General features: G+C 40.6%; 1 protein-coding gene across 6 annotated transcripts in view; it reads right to left on the bottom strand.

The window, feature by feature from the left end:
• The window catches only part of TNS3 (tensin 3), a 241,639-nt gene that overhangs the window by 166,473 nt on the left and 51,700 nt on the right, over positions 1-23,466 (bottom strand). For 5 of the 6 annotated variants that reach the window (XM_069809298.1, XM_069809301.1, XM_069809303.1 and 2 more), the window contains one exon: positions 11,103-11,214. In XM_069809298.1, coding sequence (XP_069665399.1) covers positions 11,103-11,214 — 112 coding nt within the window. Of the gene's footprint in view, positions 1-926; positions 951-11,102; positions 11,215-23,466 lie in introns of those variants that run through there. The other variant, XM_069809304.1, reaches the window with a different exon arrangement.

Genomic DNA, 23,466 nt, shown 5'->3' with positions numbered 1-23,466 from the left:
ATAATTCCTACCAACAATTTTATTGCTACTGTGGCAGAGTGACGAGAATAAACTTTGAGGTTGTTTTTAAAGTACAGATAAGAGTCAAGTCAGAGTACTTTTAAATTGATTTGTCCTTCTATTTTCTTATCTCCTCTATTTCCCAAGTGCTCCATTCCTTCTCCAGAAGGGAGGGGAAAAAAAATATAAAAAAAAAAAAAAAGAATATATATACACACACGGGGGGGGGGCAGCGAGTATCAGCAGCATTTGAAAGAAAGGGAGGTATCAAGAAAAGACCATGAATTGGGTATGAGGAAGGATGCAGGTACATAGAGCAAGAGTGAACAGAGCAAGGACCGTCCTGCAGCAGCCACAACTCCCCAAGTATCTGAGCGTAGAAGAGTTAGTGGAGAGAAGCATCATTGCCTTTCCACGCACATCCTTTTACAACGCAATTCATATGGTTTTCTCCACTACAGCTGCTAACATCATGAACGGTGAGACATCCCTACACCAACACTAGCAAATTAACTACTCACCCACAGAGAAACATCAATTTGCTTAGTATTTCGTTACTTAGAATTCGTCTTACCACAGCTAATGCTACTACCTCGCAGAACTATCCTGCCTGGATGGTTGCACCCCCTCAGCCCAAGGCAGGTTTTGCCTCAGCATTTACAGTACTTGCAAAGAGACAGATTACCTCAATCATTAGATTGCCAGAGAGCCTGAATCACATTTCGATATGCCAGCTGTTTTTATGGAAAGCCTTGAATAGCAGAGAGATGCACTTTCAGAAAATTTCTACGGCCAAAAAAGCAGTATTACACCACAGTCGTGCAACCCATGCCTTTTCAGTGCAACAAACATGCAATTTAAAACCACATGAACAACTGAGCATACTCACGGCACATCAATTTATAAGGAAAATACATGCAACTTACAGTTAAAAGATCTCAACCAGCAGCTTCTACCGAATGCCGGCATTCTTCAGGCAAAGCTTACAAGCGAAATAGCACTCAGCTCTTTTCAGGACTACAGCCCAAGTGTATTTGAATTTAAAAATGTGCCTGAAACACTCCGGAGGACTTAATCAATGTCACACTCGGCAAGGCTACTTCAGTTCTTCAACTGAACAGCTGAATGTCTGCATCACACACATCAGCTCTCGTCAAATACCAGACTTTCCAAATTTGTGTTTAAGGATTCTGGCATCAGTTCCAAGAACAACTGTCCCAAGCTGGCTGGCAATGAAATGGAGGCCAAACCATATTTAGTCAATTTACTACACTTCAAAACAGCTCCTAAACAATAGCTCTGAGAACTCATTTTTTTTAAAGGGGGAGAAAGAAAGAAAGAAAAAAAAAAGAAAAAAAGACATTTCTCTGCATCAAAATGAAGATGTGTTAACTCCTGCAAGTTAACAATACTGCTGCCAGGGTAAAGGCAGAAGGACAAGCATCGTGAATCATATTTTTCAGGCTGAAGCTCCAAAATTTTTATGAAATGAAAGTTCTACTTCTTACATTCATGCATGTAAGATGCTCTCCGAAAAACAATAGCAATGTATTTACAAAGTAAGACAGTACTTCCGTAAACTAACCACAGAATAATTTACGTTTACCAGGACAAAGAGCTTAAGTTTTTCTCTGTGTAGTAAGGGCTACTCACCTTGTCACATTTTAGCATTTAATGGACATACAGTATGGCAATATATTCCATACAAATATTCTGTCAGACTGTACATGCAGCGAATATTAAAACATGACTAGTTCATAAGGACAACCTCGCACTTAACCACAGCCTTTATCAAGTGATTCTCCATAGTGGGTTTTTGTGAGTTTGTTTTTAAGCAACTTTATGTATGGCAAGGGTAGAAACAAGATAATTCAAGAAATCCTCTTGGGGCAGAAGCATGCATACCAATAGAGAATCTAAGAGATGTAACTCAGTTTAATACCTTACCAATTCCTAAGAAAGATCACTTGCTCTAAAAGCATATACTACACAGCTCGATACTCATTTTTAACTTCCTGGTGACAAATAATAAATTAGGATACTGAATCATAGGCTTAGCTGCTTGAAAGATCTTTCTTTTCCTCAGCATCTCCAACTCAGCTTCCCCAAAACAGACACATGCTATTACAGCTATTTTTTGACAGTAATGGAAGAGTCCTTGATGATCCACAACAAAATGTAACCTAAGCCAAGCATATAAAAAGATCTGTGGAATCAAGACTTGGTTTTTATAGTTCCCAATTCCAGTCTTCTCTGTTAATACCACGGAAAGACGGCTGTCAGGGTGTCGCAGGAGTGGGAAAGCCCAGCCATTTAGTAGCTAGGCTAGTGATACCACTGCTGAGCAACATCTCCCTCCTGCAGGAAATGTTTTGCACAAAATCCCAGGTCTGTCACTGGCCCTTAAGAAAACACGGTTTCCTTTTTTCAGAAATGAAATCAAGATGTTTTAACAAATGCATAGCAAGGCCACCACAACAGGGTCTTCTCCAGTCAGAGCTTGGTACAGAAAGACATCCATGACCAAAATGTCCCAAATGGAGAGAACTGTGCAACTCGCTGGCCATTTATATTTTGACAAGGGTTTAATAGCACTGTGATCAGATTATTAGAAAAAACTCTCACCAACACACACACGCTTTTCTGCTGACCTGTTCCTACGAGCTCTGCAACAATTCAACTCAAGATAAAGATCCAAAATGAAAGCGGTATGAAAAACAGACACATGGAAATTATTAACTGCAGCATTAAAAATAAGATGGCATGCACTTTTGCATGGGGCAGAGATACCTTTGGATGGGGGGGTGTCCTCTAGCTGGAAATATTGGGCTTTAGCTGCAAAAGTAAACACTTCTATTTTTAAGACGTTATCAGAGTCACATGCCAAAGATGTCGCAAGCCTAACAGCCACACTACAGCAACAACATCTGCATTTCCTGTGCCCCAAACACTTTCCTAGATTTTCTTTTGTTCTTTTTTTCATATTCAGCCAACCATTGTCTCTTCATCTGAATATTGCTCCCAGCACTTCATGACAGGGACTGCAGACATTGTTTTTGAAGATGAAGGCTCAGAGACAGCTATGGGAAATTTGTGCAAAGCTTCAGCATTTTTTAGTTGGGGTGGCTATACAGTAAGGAGCATTGTGAATAAGCTTTCCTGCAGATGAAATATTCCACTTGCTGTTGCTGGCAACAGCAGTGGAAAAATCTTTATTAAGAGAAAAATCTTTTGGCACTACTGCCGCAATAGTATGTCTGTTCTTTTCCTTCACTCCCACCTTCTTCCTGTCTTGTAGGAAGAAACTTGACCACCAAGGGGGGGGGGGTTTGTTGGTTGGTTTTGTGTTGTTTTGGTTTTTTTTCCTTTGGAACTTGTAGTCTAACTTTATCATTTTAACTGCATCCTGAAAACTCCTGGGGGGGTGGGTTGTTTGTTTGGTTTTTTTGTTTAATTACCCATAGATGCTGTTGCAAAGGCAGAACACATTAGCACAGGGAAAACGTTTTCACATTTTTAAAAATAAAGTACTCACACAGCAACTTTTTCCTCATCTTTTCAAGCTACACTTACAAGTCAGGTAGGAAATGATTAAACCTTAATCCAGTTTGGAACCAAAGGTTATTTTTAGACCTCCTCCCTCCAGCTGAACAGCAACCCCATGTTGAAACATTTCATCCACAAAACCATTTCAACCAGACTACGGTTTATTGTAGCCAGCAACCCACATGAAACCAAAAAAATGGCTGGACTGTCTCCAGGTTTTTCTCGCAGCTGCAGACAGTGCAAGAACTATAAGATGTCGAAAGCTTCCATGCCTGTGATGGATCTTGAAAACATATCCTGCATAAATTATGCTAAGAGCAAGGATCAGAGAAAAAGAAGAGATTGGCTTAAAATGGGTGATCTTCAAAAGCTGATGTTGTTAAAAACTTATTTATTATATGGATAAGACCTAACGGGCCTGGAAGTTTTGATTCACGACTGTTCTTAAGCTCCTACAGAAAATGTAAGTGACAAAGACCTTCACCAGAACAGAAAACAATATCATCTATGCAAAGGAGGTCATGAACATGATCCTTCAAGTACTTATACAGTCATAGGCATGCCTTCCAAGGGTATTTTTAAAATCTCATTATTGACAGTAGATGGGGACCCTGCATAAAACCAGCTAACAACTCCCTCTCCTACCTATTTACAGGGTTCAGATCCTGTATGTGTCTAAATGGAGTTACGTTTGTAGCCCAGCTTAGTTTCTTGAAGCTTTCTTCATGTACCAGAACAAACTCTTCAGCATTACTTACAACAGACTGCTTCACCCAACTCTTTATTTAAACTTTATCTTCCTATACATTATTCCTGTCTCCCATGGTAGTTCCCCCCCTCCTTGTTTTGAAGCCAATTAGAAGTGCAAGGTTTTAGCCAAATGCATCAAGATTTACTTTGATGTTCCTTTCCCCACATGGCATATCAAGTTCATCACACTCAAATTATACACTCTAATGATGGCAGCATTTCATTTCAGATTTTTGGGTTAGAGTAGATAATTCTAATTTCAATTTACCCTTAGGAATTTTGGGTCCTCTTCAAGTGGGCTAAGTTTATAAAATTGCAGGTATACCAGATCACATAGCAGTCATTGGTTTTCCTGGAAAATGCATGGGGGACCACACCATATCACATTTACTTTACTTTTTTGTTTTTAATTTATTAGCTGTAATGAACAGAAGCTGCAGCTTTTTCAAAACCTTAGTGGTTTGAACTTTAACTTTAAAATAAATTTTATAACCACAGATCAAATTCTGGAGTGATTAAGTCAGTCCTTAGGAGGTAAACAATGAGGGAACTCATGTTTCCACTACAGACAACTTTCTGAAACATCATCTAATATCTGTGAGGCAGCTTGGCTGCTATGAATATTAAACATTCCACTAGAGGTTTTTGCCTTGTGTATTTTTTATTTTTAAATTAGTAGGAACTTACCTTACAGATGTCTGCCAAAACTCCCCCAGTTCCCACTGGGGTAACAACATGCCATTAAAGGATGTCAATTTTACAGTTTCTCTCAGCTCCAGAGATGGAGATTCAGTCAGGATGCTTATGTACCACTTGTGTAATGCCTACTAATTACAGTGGCTTCTTCTGTATCTCTGTATGCTCCAGTAAGTCTTTATTCATCCTTCCTTTTCATGTCTTTGCTGTTGTTATGCACATAGCTTCCACGTTTCACTATCTAAGCTCTGTGCTGAAATATGAATGCATAGCTTGTACAGCTGTGTTAATTAGAGTACATTTTACTAATCCGGTGGAAGTTGCTATTTACTGTGTGCGCCTTTTGTCTAGGAAAGAGGGGCTGACCTTCCCAGGCTTCTGGTGTCACAGATGGGCTGCAGTCCACGTTTCTCCTTGCAGCCTCCTCCTCCCCAGAACAGTACACTCAGTGTCACTCATGCCCAGGTCAACATCCACCCATTTCTGAGGGGTTCCTAAAAAGACTTCTCTGCTGCCACTAGATCCAATTCACGCAGTCTCCCTTGGACATCCTTCCAGATGCCTTTCACAAATAGGCTGACAGTCAAATGAGGTTTTATAGCAAGAGCCTGGGTCCCCCTACCCAACCCAACCTTGCTTGGGCATTCCATAATCCCTCTTCCTTGGAGTTCACAGCAGCTACAAGCTATGAATCTGCTCTAGGGCCAATAACAGACCATGCTCCTTGGTCCTACAGTCTGCATATCCTGGTGATGTGCAGTTGTCGGTCTCTCGTATCATCAAATGTTGGTCATAACTGAAAACATACAGTGCTATCAAAAAGAAATTCTAGGTCTCATTTTCTCACAAGTCCTTATACCTTTCAAATTTGGAGGCAATTAGCAGTTAATTGCTTAGGAAAATAGTAAGGTTTTCTGGTTGGTTTGTTTGTTTTCTGCTATTTCTTGACAAGTCTGAGCCATACATACAAGAGATCCATCACTACAAATCTTAGAAGTATTAGCTGAAGCAGTTATCTTAAAACTGTCCCAGGGAAGGCAATACAATTTGCTGGATCAGTGCTCAAGAAAATATGTAAGTGTACATACAAACATCACGCAAAAAGCAAGAGGGATATGATGAAAAAACTGTTTTAATTTGATGACAGTCTTCATTCTCTCAAAGATCTCCTGCATTACAATATTAACATAATTATATGAGTATGCCTATTGCCATAATTAACCATAAGATGGTTATGTTATAGTTATGTTAAAACTCCAGTTAATATCTATCTGACATATAATGTATTATAAGATCAATAGATGGATAGATGTCATAATACACCCATATAAGCGCCTAGTAATACAGGATCTTATTTCACAAGGATCACTCCATGGAAACCAGGGTGACACAAACACCCCCACCCCACAAATACACATTACATGCTTCGCCATTTACAGTCAACTGTAATGCCACTGGCCCAAGCAGGATATAAATTCCTTTGGCGTTTCTAGCTTTCTAGTTTGTCTGCCAGAACTGTAACCGCAGACGTGCTTTGCACATTATTAAGATACTAATATGTTATTACTGAACTTAGCACTTCCTGAAAGACAGAGTATATAAAACCACCTGCTAGCATATCAAATATGCATATATTTACACACACAGTATGCACAAACAAGCCTTAAGAACAGTTTGTCAGCTCCAAACGAGTCTCAATACAAAAACATATTTTGTCTTACCAGAAGCAACAAACATTTGATTAAATACAGAGATTTCTTTGTATCAGCTAACTCAAAATCTCTTTTTGGGTTAGTTGGAGTGGATCAGTAGCTGTGACCACAAGCACAATCACAAACAAGCAGGTGAATTTGAAAGGAAAATCGCAAAATTCTTTAAGAAGAAAACCAGCTCCAATTGTCTTCAAATCCTGATCTATGATCTGTAAGCAGCTGGAAGCTCTTGATTAAACACAGATATTGTAACTTGATGAGAAAATGTACTTTCTACTATCACTCACACAACATGCACAAGGAAACAGTCCAGGACTTATGTACCGAAGCCAACCAGAGACCTTATGTTAACATGACTTACAAGACAGAAATTATACAGATTAATTTTAAGTAAAGAAGGTGAATTGTATTCTTTATTACACTCAGCTTGCACACAATACCATGGCAAGCATTTCTCTGCTCACAATATAGCTAACAGTACATGCCAATGTAATTTAACACCTCTTTGGCTAGCATACATATACGGTTCAAAATATCAGGAAGAAAGTAAAACTCATATGTAGGCAAACCATCAAGGAAAAAAGCTTTCAGGAAAAACAAAAAAACCCGAGTAACTAAAATTTTACAAGCACTCCTACTGGGATTGCTCCAACACATGTTTCCAAATCCAACACATTCATGGCTAGGTTAGATTAACAAAGAGATACTCAGTTCATTCAAACTAACATTAATTGCTTTAAGTTCAAAATCTAGTTCATAGAATGCTTTGTATTGCATGTAAAGCCTACCTAGCAGCACCTAAACGTGTTAACTTAATCATCAGCTGGAGGGGAGTTTCATCAACAGAAATATAAAGTGTTTCAATCCTGCAGACTTATTTTACCCATCAGTGCTCTAAGAGCTAGAAGATAATACTGTGTTATTTAAAACTGCTCAAATTTCCCAAATCTGGTCTCCAGTTTTTAAATTACCAGAAAAGTACTTTCTGGAGATTGAGAAGATTCGGAGCATCTAAAAAGCTCTCTGTTCTACACTAACAGTCATTTGATCACAACACAACAAAGATAGATGATAATTTTAAAAAGCTAAGGAAAATAAAGTAAAATAGAAATATAAAGGAAATTTCTATTTTACATATATAAAAGATGCATAATAAAATAGACATTCACATGGAAAATACACAGAAATTACATCATTATGACAGCTTGTTTACAAATAAAGTAAAATACTGAATATTCAATACCTAGGGTAAGTAGCTTAAAAAAATATAAAATCAAAAGGCTTTTGTAACACTGTAGCCCTTGGGCTAACTATGTGCATGTGCACGATTAGGATGTATATCTGCTTAGCCCTGAATTAAATTGAACTGTACTGCAGGAAAGATCGAACCAGAGCTCAAAAGCATTTGAGTTTGAGGTAGTGCTGAAGAGACATGGGGAGTCATGTGGTCCTCAGTTTACCGCAGAATGTACACCTACTGTAGAAATCAATCAACAGCTGTTTGTCCTTTCTTCAAATTGAGAATTACATCAGAGACACAGCCAGCTGCAAGCATGCTTACCAGGCAGGGAGACAGCCAGGAGCTTCCCCTTCTTCAAATATGCCTTCCCTTTTTCCACTGTTTTTGTAGAGCTTGTTAAAAATAAATTCACCGTAACTGAGTATGCTTTCCTGAGGTGGACTGAAGTATACAAGGACAAAGGGACATCATCATTCAAGCATACCTTTCAGTCAATCATTCATTCTTCATAGAAAGCTTTCAGGCACTGCATTCAGACCTGGCTGCTAGCAAAGGACACATTTTGCAAGACAGGGCTAAACAACACACCCCCAAAATGACTGCCACATACTAATGAAAACTTATCTAACCAACACAACACCCAGTTATGGCTTTTTTTTCTTACAACAAGTAGATGATTCATTGCTAGATAAACAGCAAATACTACATAGTGACCAATCTGGAGCCTTTCCCCTCCCCTCATTTCTCTTGACATGTAACTTTCCTTTAACTGATAAGATATTACAGTCTGGAAGGAACCTGCAGTCTGTACAAAGAGCTATTATTTTCTGAGGAGAAACTTTTAAAAAGCAAGATTTTCTCATTAATACACAAAGGAACTTTATTTCTTCTTAACTGAAGGCTTTTCTTCTCCCTCTCCTCCCCCCATTGCCAACTTGCTCACTTTCATTCAGCCACATCAGGGAGAATTTACCAGAAGCAGCAGCATCAGGATTTGGCTCTGAAACAGCTAGTTTATTTTTCTTCATATTAATAGAGTTTCGCAGTACTAGGGTACATTTCAAGTACTGCAGTGCTGGCAAGGGAATAGACAACTTTTAGTTCTATCTTTTCCAAAAGTCCGCTTTATAAAGCCCATGCTGTAAGTTAAAATACAAATGGGTTCTTATTAAATTGGAACTACTTGGAGTCGTCACTTCAGTCTGTGCAACTCCTGGTGCTCCCATCTCACAGGTAAGTATCAAGCAACTAACAATCAAAATGTACCAGCACCAAAGAAGGATGGTGGGTCTGCCTGGTGCTCACATCAGCAGAAGGGGCTGTGTGATACTATCAAGGAGCTCCGTCTGAAAATCGCACCCAGAAACCTAGAGAAAATTACCCCAGACAGACTTAGATATGGACATGGATGTATCATAGCCATGAACGTATTGGTTTGGGGAGTGTGTTGGAGAGATCCCAGTAGGACTGCTTGTATTTTAGTTTCTCAGGTTTTTTGGTTTTCCTGAAAGCTTTTTTCCTTGATGGTTTGAATACATGTGAATTTTGCTTTCTTCCTGATATTTTGAACCATGTATAAATGCTAGCCAAAGAGGTGTTAAATTACATTGGCATGTACTGTTAGTTTCTGTATTTGAACCAAAGCTATTACACATTGGGGCAAAAGGAAAACTTGCTCAGACTCATCCTAACCTCTGACCTGTTTAAAAGACATACGGTAAAGCTCTTAGCACCTTTGGTAGGTAAGCACACTGACACAGCTTTTGCGAATTTGTGACTTCCAGTTCTGGGCTGTGAGAACTCAAATCCAGAGCAAACTGGCAAACATTTTTTTTCTGTTCCCACTCCCAAGGCCTTTCCCTTCAAAGTAGTGATTCTCTCCTGCTACAGCGCTTTTTACACTGAACCTGATCAAGAGGGTCTTCAGGCAGTTCCTTCACTAAGCAGGCTTCCTTCCAACAACTCTATTTCTTCTAAGTCGAAAACAACTAAATCCTAACAACTTTGGCACCAACCTCCAGAAGGATAGACAGAAGAAATATGTTAAAGAAATACATACAGAATTACCACTCCTATGATGATAACTGTAATGCTGAACAAGCGAGGCATTTTACATTTAGCTGCTTATCTGCAAAGTCTGCACCTTAGCTCAGGACATGGCCACATTCCTTCCACATCCAAATCTCTCACCTCCCTCTCAAACCCTCAGAGGGATCCTAAGATGTCTGAAGAATATGGGGGGGGAGAAGGAGATCCATCTAGAACTGGGAAGTGGTATGAACACCTCTAAGTGAAAACAGCAACTATGCTTCAGATGAAGAAACAATAGCATTCTCTTACTAGGAGGTAAACCATGCATGTGGCAAGCACAGAGACTGTTTTATTAAAATGGAGTAACAGGAGTTGAACATTAACCAGGCTAAACCAGTACAAGGGATCAAAACCCCTAACCCTGAACAACTTGCAGAAAAGGACCCATTGAGCTTTCCTAAGATTTAATTCTGCCACAGGTATCCCACGGAGAAGAGGCGAGGACGCTCAACTCTACACAGCAAGGGAGAAGAGTGAGGGAAAACAGCAGTAAGGAGCAGGCAGCAATGCCAGAGGCAGCTGAGTCTCTGTAGTCTGTACACCCGGGAGCACGATCTCGCTATTGTTTCTGTGAGTGATTAGACTGAAGGACTAAAGATTAGACAGAGCATAATGCAGCTGGAAAAATTAAAGTAAATAAATAGATGGCTGCTCTTGTGAGTTTTTGCAAATTAATGCAGAGAAAACCTTCATGCCTCAGTGAATGAGGCTCACACACTTCCTCATTTGGAGACTGAATTCCAGAGGCATCTGTCACCCACTGTGCACACATCACTCACATGCTCCTCAGAGAGCCTCTACAGGCATTGCTTTATTCTGGAACCTGCCTGAATAGCACAACAATAAAAACACATCATTATACAAGCCCAATTACCTACTACTGCACCCCACTCCCCCACAAAAGCAGGGAACATTATTGTACAAAGGAAGGAAATAAACCAAGGTAACATTTATACTTAGTCCAGGGGGAATTCCAGAAACATGGATTCCTAGAAACTTTAACATTAACATAAAATTGATTTCCTTTACACAGCACGAAAGTAAACAGCACATTATATGTTACTCACCTCTGCAGGAAATGCCTTGGCTATCAATTACTTGTTTGCAGATTCCACAAATTTTGGATTTCTTAAAAGACTTGTTTTTGAAGGTGTGAGACCTTGAAGCTGTTTCTTGAGGCTGAAAGCAAGGGGAATAACATCAGACCTTCCCTCAGCTTTTGAGTCATATTTTTAAGTGAAATATAGACAATTTTAAATTAAATATAACAGTAGTGTGTCAGTAGTATAATAGCAGTATGTCAAAGCACTGGGTCTCTCTCTCTCATCCTCACTCTTATTGAATAACACAAACTTTCCACTCTCAGGTGTGGGATGTGACAGAGTGTGAGGAACCTCTCGCAGTGTCTGTGTCCTGATATGCAAGACATTTTAAATCATAACTTCAGATGACTTATTTTTTAAGAGGAAATACAGAATAATCTCTATGAGATGAACCAACAACCTTCTGACCTAAGGTCTTATCTACATAAAAACTTGCATTGGTTCAGCTTAAACTGGTTAAAAATAACATAAGTAATGCCCTATCACAATAGCCAATTTAAGTCATCTGGTGCAGAAGACAGCTTAGGCTTTTCATTCAATCAATGAAAAGCATCCAAGCAAGCTGACTTTGGCACAGATTGCTAACTTTAAAATCACTTTTGCTTCTTTCATGCGTAAGAAAAGTGCACTAGTTTAAAGTAACGTATTTCCACAGCGTGTCACAGTAACTGAAATATCATGTTAAAAATGTAACGCAATAATGAAATTTCTAACTGGGGACAGAACTGCACAAGTCAATATGGTATATGTGATGGATATTATATGGCTTCTATAACTTAGGAAACATTTAGGTAACACAACAGAGGAGGATACCAAAAGCCTGTGAGAGAGTCAGTACCTCCTCTGGAAGGGTGTAACAACCTTCACTTCCATTAGCAGACTTTTTGGAAATATTAGTTACCTATTCGAAAACAAAAGCACATTTCACCAGACCATGAAACTCCCCAAAGAATTCTTCACGTTCCTCATTTCACATTTGCACCCTATACTGTCCTTAAAGTCAGCACTGCAAATGGGGAGCAACTGGAGCTCAACACATTGAGCAACTCAACGTGCGGCTCTAGGCAAAACGTTTACTGTCTCCAAAAATGTCTACAACACAGCTGCTCTGCAGGCACAGGAACAGCCATAAAAATCAATGTCGCCTTCCAAGTACTGCCTCCACATCGGCCTACCCGAAATGCCAGAGGAGCCCCAAGGAACGCAAACGGCGGCGACTGACCACCCTGAGCAGGCCTGGGTGCTCAGAGGCCATGCTCACTGGTGGGAACGTGCAGTCAGCCTGATCTTGAGAACAGCTTCGGGAAACATCGTTGGCCTTACCCACAGTGTAAAGCCACGATAATTAACATACTTCCGTAAACACCACAGTAGAAATTACTTAGGCTGAAGGAATAAAACTCAGGCTGGACTCTCAGGAAAATCTTTCCGCCAGTGAAGCGTATTAATCAGCAGAAATTAGTGAGAGAAATAGTAGAATGGCCCACGTCCTCAAAAGGCTGAAGCAGGGGATGAAACATCCGAGAAATAAATTTGAATTGTAATTACAATGCTTCATTAGTGTGGTGGGTTGACCCTGGCTGGATGCCAGGTGCCCACCAAAGCCGCTCTATCACTTCCCCCTCAGCTGGACAGGGGAGAGAAAATATAATAAAAGGCTTGTGGGTCGAGATAAGGACAGGGAAGGATCACTCACCAATTACGGTCATGGCATAACAGATTCGACTTCGGTAAATTAACTTAATTTATTGCCAATCAAACCAGAGTAGGGTAATGAGAAATAAAACCAAATCTCAAAACACCTTCCCTCCACCCCTCCCTTCTTCCCAGGCACAGCTTCACTCCCGGATTCTCTACCTACCCCCCCCCAGCAGCACAGGGGGACAGGGAACAGGGGTTACAGTCAGTTCATCACACATTGTCTCTGCCGCTTCATCATCCTCAGGGGCAGGACTTCTCACACTCTACCCCTGCTCCAGCATGGGGTCCCTCCCACGGGAGACAGTCCTCCACGAACTTCTCCAACGTGGGTCCTTCCCACAGACAGCAGTTCTTCACAAACTGCTCCAGTGTGGGTCCCTTCCACGGGCTGCAGTCCTTCAGGCACAGACTGCTCCAGCGTGGGTCCCCCGCGGGGTCACAAGTCCTGCCAGAAAACCTGCTCCAGCGTGGGCTCCTCTCTCCACGGGGCCACAGGTCCTGCCAGGAGCCTGCTCCAGCACAGGATTCCCACGGGGCCACAGCCTCCTTCGGGCACCCACCTGCTCCGGCGTGGGGTCCTCCCTGGGCTGCAGGGGGACAGCCTGCCTCACCATGGTCTTCCCCACGGGCTGCAGGGGAATCTCTGCTCCGGTGCCTGGAGCATCTCCTCCCCCTCCTTCTGCACTGACCTGGGGGTCTGCAGGGCTGTTTCTCTTACATGTTCTCACTTCTCTCTCTGGCTGCAGTTTCTGTGCCCGCTGAAACTTTTTTCCCTTCTTAAATATGTTCTCCCAGAGGCGCTACCACTATCGCTGATGGGCTCGGCCTTGGCCAGCAGTGGGTCCGTCTTAGAGCCAGCTGGTATTGGCTCTGTTGGACATAGGGGAAGCTTCCAGCAGCTTCTCACAGAAGCCACCCCTGTAACCCCCTGGCTACCAGAACCTTGCCACACAAACCCAATACAACTAGACACTTCAATCACTCACTGTAGAAGCCCATCACAAATCCCCCACTGCTGACATCTGCAACCTATTTTCAGGTTAAAAATAGAAAGATGTTGTCAGAATTATGATTCATATTAAAAGTAAAGCATAAAGAAAAAGAACAGCTAAACTCCAATGTTATGTAGGAACACACTTGATGGCAAACAGATAAATTTATTATTTTCGAAACATCTCTGTCATGATTGGGCTTTTTGTGTTTGAAAATATGGGAGATGTTTTTGAAGAAACAAAGGTCTAGGAGGAAAGAAAAGTGTCACTGCATCCAGGTAACTTCACTAATCTGATGTGAGGACGTGCCATAATGGGTTCAGGCATCGTGCCCAAAGAGCTGAGAGTCCTTCATCTCCACTGCCTCTTTTATGTAAGAAAATAAGCAATGCCATCATCTCCACTGGTTGCTGCAGCTTCTCTGCTTTTAGATATACAGACAACAAAAAGAGAATTCTCATTTTAGATTTTATCCGCTCTTCCCTGCAGATTTCTACTTCTGGCTAAAGTTTACAGGACATGTCTGTGAGACTCTGAAAAGGACAGTTTTGCAGAGCTTGCAGTTTTGAAGAAATTCACAGATAAATTTCACAGAAAGTTTATTCTGTTTCTAGGCCCACTTCTCCTTATTTTCTACCTCCCAAACACTTCTTCACAAGCTTTGATGCTTGCACTTTTCCAAAGCAAGACAACTGTCACGAGAACTCACTGTTTAGATACTGGAGTTTAGTGTAAGTAGGGCTTGACATTAATTGATCAGCTAGTCAATCTGTCCATGTCATTTGTAATGTAAACAATCATTTTCCTCTGCGGAATTTTGGAAATATTCTGCAATGCAGCCTTGGCATCTGAATTAAAAATATGCATTTTTTATTCCCTGTTGTTCACTTCAAGTACATTCCACTACTGGAACTGGGCTCTCCAAGCAATTCAGTTAAACAGTTTAGGAGATTCAGTACTCGCAGCTGTTTATACAGGAACTCTGCATAATCTACTGCGAAACCTAGAGGAGCCTAGACCAAGGTTTCTTTGTTGTCACCTGGTACAGCTTTTGTGGTTCTCCACTAAGGAAGATGCCAAGGAAAAAGAAGGAAAGGAGAAAAAAAAGCAAAAAAAAAAAAGCTGGGGGGGGAGCAGAAGGAAGGCAACCCTGGCAGGCAGCAAGCAATGCTGCTTTCATGAGGCTCAAGACTGGAATCTAAACTGCATGTAATTGTTAGAAGCAAAAACTGGAAGAACACAGTGCAGAACCACAGGTTACAGACTTGAGTTTTTGCCCGAGGAAGAGGCTGTAATTATGTCTGGTCTCAACTGGTAGCATTATGAAACTCTCTTTTGTTTACCACACAAGGAAATATTTTTGGTCATGCTCTGCTCTCTGTGGCACACAGAAATCTAATGAAGCTGAAAGTTTATCCCAGACTTGCATCAATGTAACACAGCAGACTGTGTAAAGATTTACATCTTTAGCTGGGCATCCTCAGCTGTGATGAATTTCAAATACTCCTCATCACTGAGTATTTTCATTATGTAGCAACATGCTGATCATCATCAGATAAAAAATTCACAGCAACTGTGTCAAAGACTTTTGAGACACATAACATTTTGAGAAGAGAAAGGCAGTTTACATAAAAAAAAAGCTCTCCAGGTCTCAATTAAGCCAATACAGACTAAAGCACTCAAGACACACAACTTGGGTTTTGGCAATACTGATACAGCAATTCCTCATTGGCAGAGACTTAACACTGGTTCATTATACCTATGGAAAAGGCATTCACAGTATTATTCCCAAATACCATACTACATCATAACAGTTAATTATTCAATGAAGAACAGAACAAAGCAATGTTTATTTCAACTTCATGTTTCCAACATGTAAGCTGCAATTGTTTATGCAAACTGCAATGGTTCATTCTTTACAAAGATAGTCACAGGGCTTAGATCTTTTATCAAGGAACCAAGAAAATATTGTAAAATTAAACCCGTTCAAATAATCTTCAAGTAAAGTGTATAACTATATTCACATATGTGCTCAAAAATAAAAAAGAATAATCAAACTTAGCTGATCATTTATTACTTCTACAGAATCAGTTCCCTCCAAAGTCAGAGGCAGTGACTAAATTATACTTATGAGGAAATAAAAGTCTCAACAATTAAGACTTTTTAAATTAAATCATTAATTCCAGACATTACTCTAGGTGGAGGGAAAAAAAAAAAAAGGCTAAAAACTGTTTGTACATTATTTCTCTATCTCCAAAACTTGTAACAATCCATGTCGTGTATTCCAGCTAAGAGAAAATTATAAACATACATGCAAAGCCCCATAAACTTTCCCTATATCAGACTCTACTCCTGCTGAATTTTACATGGCCCATAAAAACCCTCTTATTACAGCAGCAAATTCATATAAAGCAAAGATACATTTTGTTCACTTCCCATCCATGCTTATGCAAATATGATCCCTTTTGCCTATCTGCTCTCTGAATAACTTACCAACCAATACTGCAGTCTCCTGGGTCTCTGTGCATTCTTCTACTCTCCAAGGTAGCTTTAAATCCACTGGCTGATACAATGCTTTTGACTATTATTTTAAATACATGGAGGGAGTGGGTAGCAGTGTATTAGCAGAATGCGTATTTCACCACCTTTTATGGGCTAGGGAAATGCCCACTGGGGATGTCCAAAAGAAAGTTCAAATAAGGGATGACTGAAAGTAGCCTCCATGAAAAGGCTGAGCCCCAGTTAAAAAACCTTTGCAAAACTAAGCCATGTATCTATTGCTGTAAGATTGCTCCAAAAATAAATCACATTACTAAGGAAAAAACAGCACAGCTAGCTGAGGGGAATGCCAGACAACTCACCCCGTTTCAGCCCTTTCTGTTAAGGTTACTTGTCGTTACTTCTGTCACCTCCCTACTTCCTCTCCTCCCATCTCTTGCACGAAGTCTGCACAGAAAAAGTCCCATGATTTCTGCACAGTTACTTAGAGCTCCCATGGAGAAATCAAAGAATAAAATCCCATCAGGTTACCTGCAGTTCCCCGTAACTAGTATTCCTGAAGCAAATACTGATGAGACAGGACTGCCCACAGTATTATTGATAACACAAAATAGTTTAGAGCTTTTCTCTTCCCTCCCTGTAGTAAACAGCATTGTTAACTTTCCCACTCCTGAACCAGTGTTCCATGTTTGCTGCAGGTTTCATTTCCAGAAAAATATTTAAGAGTGTCTACCATGCATACAGGCCAAGTAATAGGATTTTACCCATCTACCCTCTACAATGGCTTTTAGAACAACAGAGCTGACCACAACTTTTTGGTAACTATAAAAAGTGATTATATCAAAAGCCTCACTCACGCAAGGACAAGATGAATGTACAATGAGAAATTTTCCAGAAATAGCAAACACCATAACACACGAGATTCTCTGCAGCTCTTCCATATGAGAATAATTTCTCGGAAAACATATTATTGCTTTAAAAGTAACACAGTATTTTAGCCAAATGACATTAACTGAACACATCACACACATTTAAGTACATACACAACTACCACCAGTGAATATACAAATTTTGCAGAGCCCATGCCGCATAACAAGAATATGGGACGGTGGCAAAAAGTGAAAACCACCAAAGGATTTTTACACAGACAGAAATAAGACATTTCTGGCTGTTTCACTCACATTCAGAGATTATTTCTGCAGTGACAGACATAGCACACGCATATATATGTATTTATGCACACAACAAAATGTACACAAAAAGCTAGTTATACTACTATGGCTACCATTTACTACTACCAAACAACTTCACAGGGAGTGCAAAGACAAGAGAATATTTGTGAAACACCCCATTTACTCCCCATTCATTTGAGGCATTTCACAGGCAGACAGGCAAGCAGCCCAAGCTAGAGAAGAGAGATGTGACTTAGGATCATGCAGCCTGAGCTGGCAATATCCCTCCCAGTGGAGTCTGCTCCTGACTTGTGACTCAAGTCAGGGCACATGGAGATGTTGGTGACGAAAAAAATGTCCAATTGAACCAGCTGAGTAAAGTTCATGTCGAGAAGAAAAAGAACCCTATGATTTGGTAGTATGAAATTGCCTTACTGTATGAGCATAAGGGGCCAAAGAATAACAGAAAATGACAGAAAAAGAGTACTTTTTTCCCCTTTATTGAAAATATTTGGTGCTATAATTTTAAGCAGCAGAAGCCTTTGTCGTTCTCAGACAAAAGAAATCAGGGGTCTTCACTGTTTTAATAAAAAACTGCCTAGGTACCAGGGTTTCAAAGCTATATGCTTTTCCAAAACAAAACTGAAAATGAAGTTTCTGTCTAAATGACCTTACAGGACTTACATAGATTTAAAGAGGTCAGAGATGGGCAAAGCACCTACATTCAGGATTTACTCAGTGCATCAACAGCCAATTGCAGAAAATATGGATCGAAACATAAGGTATGCCTTACTAGGTCAGCACACTGTCCATCTCACCCACCCAAGCATTTCATCGCCATGTCAAAAGGAGACAATTCAAACAGAGCAAGCCAGCCCTGCCCCTTCTGTGTCCTGCTCCCTCCATGCTCCTGCTGTACCAGGGATGCTGGAAGGTCCACCATCCCTGACCCATCCTCAGTATCTGCTAATGGACCTGTTTTTCACTAATGTTGTCAAATTCTGCTTTGAACATGCTGGCACTGTCTGCCCCACGACCTTCTGCGGCAGCAAGTTCCAGAAGGTCATACAGCAAGTTCCAGAAGGTCATACTCCCCGTTGCTTAAAGTACCTTCATTTGTTCATTTTAAAGTGAATGCCCACCAGTTCTGACACCTGTTAGTTTCTGCACTGTGGGACTGCATAACTGGTTCTGCCTAGTTCAACCTACCCACCATCTTTACGGTTTTGTAAAACCCTATCATATTCCCCCTAAACTCTCCATTTTCCAAAATGAAGAGTCCCAGTCTTTTCAGGCTCTTCCCAAAGAGCAGCCGTTCCATCCTCTTAACCATTTCAGTCATCCCTTTCTGCACATGCTCTCCTTCTACCACATGCTTTTATACCTGTTGGGACCTGATATATAAAGTTTCAAAGTTTCAAGTTAACAGTTGAAAAGAAAAGGATAGTTTTGCTCCACAGCCCATTCAACTCACACAGCCTAGCACTTGCGTCTCTAGATCTAGATTTCCAGGTATAGCTGCTTCTAATTCCAGCTGCCAGAAAAAACACATTGGTCATGAGCCGAAAGGAAAATTGTACTGGCTCTCGCACACAAAGCTTTTCATCTTAGCTGTCTCAGTTACAGCTCTGAACTAGTAAGTTAAAAGCCAGACAGACACAAGGCAGCACAAGATGCAATAGAGGAGCAGCAGCAGCACAAACCTAGTCTGCCACAGGATTCTGGAACAGGGGGCTGCAGCTTCAGTCACCCTATCAAGTGACCCGCCTGGAGGTAGCCACGACTGAACATAACAGCAACTTCATCCCTCTCTAAGAGACCAGACCTATTCCTCATGTATGATGCTTTCATGCCACATAGATTTACATTTGTCATTTGTAGTCAGTTCACCTTGGAGGAGGGTCCTTCATCTAGATCTTGAATTGCACACGCTCTTCTCAAAGCTTTAAATTCTTGAGACAAAGTGGTATCAGTTTTCTTTGAAAGATGGTTTCCACAGGATGCAGGGGTAATGTAAGAGAGTAAGGTGTTTGGAAAAGACTGATCATCAGATAAATCTCTCTCCCCACTTTAAAGATTGTGGTTGGCCACCTAATACTTTAAACAACATACAGGAACTTTTTCGTATTTGCTGTTTTCCCAGACAGTTTCAAGTCCTTCCCTTTATGATCTGGCTGAGATTTCAGTCCAGAAAACAACAGATCCAGGTCTGCCTAGAGGTGGGTGACACCCGCTGAAGAAAAACGGCACCTTAAGGGGGTCCAAGTGCATGCCCGTTAGCAGCCCCAACATTCCTTCCAGCAGGATGCAGGCAGAGCAGCACACCGGCTGGAAAAAGGCAAGAAGGCTGCCTTTCTCCAGCCAAATCCTCACTGCTCTCCTTCATCCAAATGTCCCTAGGCATCAATCACCTGTAGAGAGCAGTGGTTCATCCCCTCTCCTCCCAGCAGGAACAAACCAGGGGGGCCTGTGGTCACTCCTCACTCGTAATGTAAAATAGCAGCAGCTCTCACATTTTTCAATTTCATCAACTCTTTGCATTTTTGTTTCACCACCTTCACTTCTCCACTGCACGTGAATCTGTATTGGTGGAAAAGCAATTAGGAGACAGATGGAAAGTCCATTAAGACAATCATTACTTCAGACACTGGAAAACTTGTCTTTTTCATCCTCATCTCATTGGCAAACCGACACTTTGTTCTGTGTGGGAAAATACTGTACAAAGGAAACGTCTGAAAGCAGCAAAGGACTATGTGCATCATGAAAGCTCAGTGTTTGTCAATGGCTTTTTTCTTTTTTTGTTAAATGAACTGGCCTTGACATCTCTGAGGCTACAACACTGCTTTTATTACATGAAGACTGGAACTCCCACATATTCAGAACTAGACATCTGAAGACTAGAACTCACATCTTTAAATAACAGGGGGGAAAAGGCTATTTCTGAATATACCTGGTTTATCTTCAGTTCACAGAAAAAAATGTTGAAGGGCATAACAAAAGTAAAAATTCAGAGACATCAGGTGTCTACCCTTGACACGCTGACAGTTAAATTTTATTTTTTTTTAAAATCATCTTCACCTAGAATCTCTAATCAAATCTCCTTCCACTGCAGATGAATTCTTGCAGGTACACAAAAATGATGTACATGCAAAGTACATGCTTCTATGCACATTTCCTCCCTCTGTCCTGACAGTCCCTAAGGAACCTGTTTACAAAAGCAGCAAATAGACAAAGGACTGCAGCAATGCACAAACTAACCCTCCTATGACATGATGCAGTTAGTTACAAGGACAAACACCAGAGAGCTATCAAGAGCTATGTCTCATAGTAAACAATTTCTGGTATGATAAGAACAAACCAGATATTAAAAAAAACAAAAACAAAAACAAAACAACAACAAAAAACCCCACACAACACCAAAAACAACCAGGGAAGTTACCAAAATCTGCAAAGCAAGTGGAGAAAGGGAGAGCAGAAGCAAAAGAAGAGGTCAGACCCAGGCTAGAGCAAGGACAGACAGCAGCAGCTGTGTGCCAGAACACTGCCCAGGAAAAACAGCTGAGAGGGATGAAGATGCATCTCAGTAAATCAGTCACTGAGAAATGGAAGAAATATTATTAATACTAATACTACTAATGCAGTGAATAATTTTAGCAATTCCTTACAGGCTAATTTTGCTACACAGCTTGAGCTTTGCTTCTTACCCTCACAATCCTACTTGAGACAGGTGTGCTACGCTAATACATACTCAATTTGGCACTTCAAGTTCATGCAGGTACTCTGTCAGCACAGCTACCTTTCAGACATATCTTCTGTTTCCCCCCTATCCTCCAGAGAAAGTCAGCATCCAGGCTAGAAATACACACAGGTAAGCAAGCTGATAGTTGCACACTTCATATACACATGCATTTAGCAGGTGCTGTCCTAAGGAAGCATGCACACTGAAAGTACATATATCAGGGAGGTATCAGTCATCAGTCAGGATCTGCCTTCTGTAATGTCACTCAATCTTCAAGAAATAGAAAATAACATGTTTTCCAAGTCTACGCGAAAATGTCATTAAAGGTGATTCAGTAGGATGGAAAAATGGCAACTTCAGTTCAGTCTCCTCCTCTCCCCACACACTACTTTATTTCAACCCAGGCTGTCAGTGTGGCTCTTGGGATCTACTGACACAGACAGTATTAATGACTCCGTGAAGTCTACCTGGCCATTGTACTTTGAAAGGCTAGAGTTACACTAAGCAGGGAACGTAGTGCAGACCAGCATCTGTGGCCAGAACACCTTCACTCAACACCTATGCTCCCCACCCCAAAGTATGTACTTCCATTTATTCCCCTAGCCAGAAGCAATAGTATTCCAAACACTCCTGGTTCAGTATGTAAACAGCTCTAATTAAACATGCAATTCCATACAGATTAACATCTCCACTAATGATAGTAACTCATATAGAAAACAGCACTCTCTGTGTGTGTATGACTGGAATTATGTCCTTAACTATTTCTTCATTTTATAAAGTTATCTTACTTCATACAGTTAAGACTGTTCCAATCAGTAATCTAAACCAATACCTTTTATAAAACAACTTAAAATAGGCACATTTTCTGCACTTCATTAAACCTGCAGATCCAAAATTTTTGGCATACAGAATTTTGTATTCAGTAATTTAAGAAGTGGGGGAGAACCCAATGTGGAACATAAAAATCTTCATTGTGCATTTTTGGGTGGCACTTCCTTTCTTTCATAACATCTAGTTTCACTTTTTTGTTGCTATTTTACTGAAACTTTGCCTTCCCCCCCGCCCCCCATCAAGTTATAATCAACCATTTTCAGGAAACAGAACCAAAACTAGTATTACACAGACTTCTACAAAAAATTCTTATAGGATAATGTGAGTGCCACTCCAAAAATCAGAAATGTTTACTCAACAACCCTGCTCCAGGATGTAATTTCATTACTTTCATCGGACAGCAGACAACTTGTGGTTAGCCATTTATTTTGTATTTTTCCTGATGTTCCTGTGTGGTCTTGTCAGATGAATCTATGGGAACACAAGCTGATGAAAAACATTGTACTTGCAACTGTAGATTTTGCATACCTTCTATTTATTTTCCTCTCTTATTACCAGATCAGTTGTACCGACCACTCTGAACACATCTCTCAAAGCGTTTATCATGTGATAACAGTATACCAAATCAGAAAGTCTCAATCATGTTCCCATATTGCTACTAACCACAGATGATATTGTACGGAGTCTGCACTCACCTAAGCCCTAACAGGCAAATCAGAGGAAACTTTGAGAGAGCAAAGGCTAGTACTAGGTAGGTTCGTATTTTTACTGAAGAACATGAACAACACACAAAAAGAAAAAAAAAAAACAAACAAAAAAACCCAAACACCCAAGCAACAGTGTCAAAACTTCCTGGTTAAACCTATGATTCGTACTACAACACCACTTTCATGAAGCACAACTATTTAAAAAATGCTATGGAGGAATCAAGGTTAGCCTGATGGCAACAGATACATTGGTCACTGTGGCAAACAGCAAAATAAGGCTCCTCTTCTGATTCTCACGCTGCTTCCAGCTCTAACCATCCTTTCCACTCCGGTACCTGAAGCAGTACTATGGAAAACAGGCTGTTCAGGCTCTGGCAGACATGTCTAGCACAAGATGCAGCCACGCTTTGCCATACAGAAAGAGAAAGCACTCGCCCTGTCAGATTCGAGCTTTGCCTTTGAGAGGAACTCACAGTAAATGTATTAAATTATATAATGTTCAGTTCACATATGCATTCTGATGTTTGGCCTGCAGCTCTGAGAATAAGAAAAATTCAACAGCAAAGCATACCATGTTACAGTAAAAGAATGCATCTATAGCAAGCTCATCATCATAATTACACCCACTTCTGCTGAACTGCAGAATTTTATACCTAAAAAAATTTGAATTAAGTTACCCTTACCCCC

The sequence above is a fragment of the Haliaeetus albicilla genome, chromosome 21 (genome assembly GCF_947461875.1).
Source record: "Haliaeetus albicilla chromosome 21, bHalAlb1.1, whole genome shotgun sequence".
Taxonomy (NCBI): Eukaryota; Metazoa; Chordata; class Aves; order Accipitriformes; family Accipitridae; genus Haliaeetus; species Haliaeetus albicilla.
Note: the sequence above shows the minus strand (reverse complement) of the source record. Positions and strands in the feature narration are given on the sequence as shown.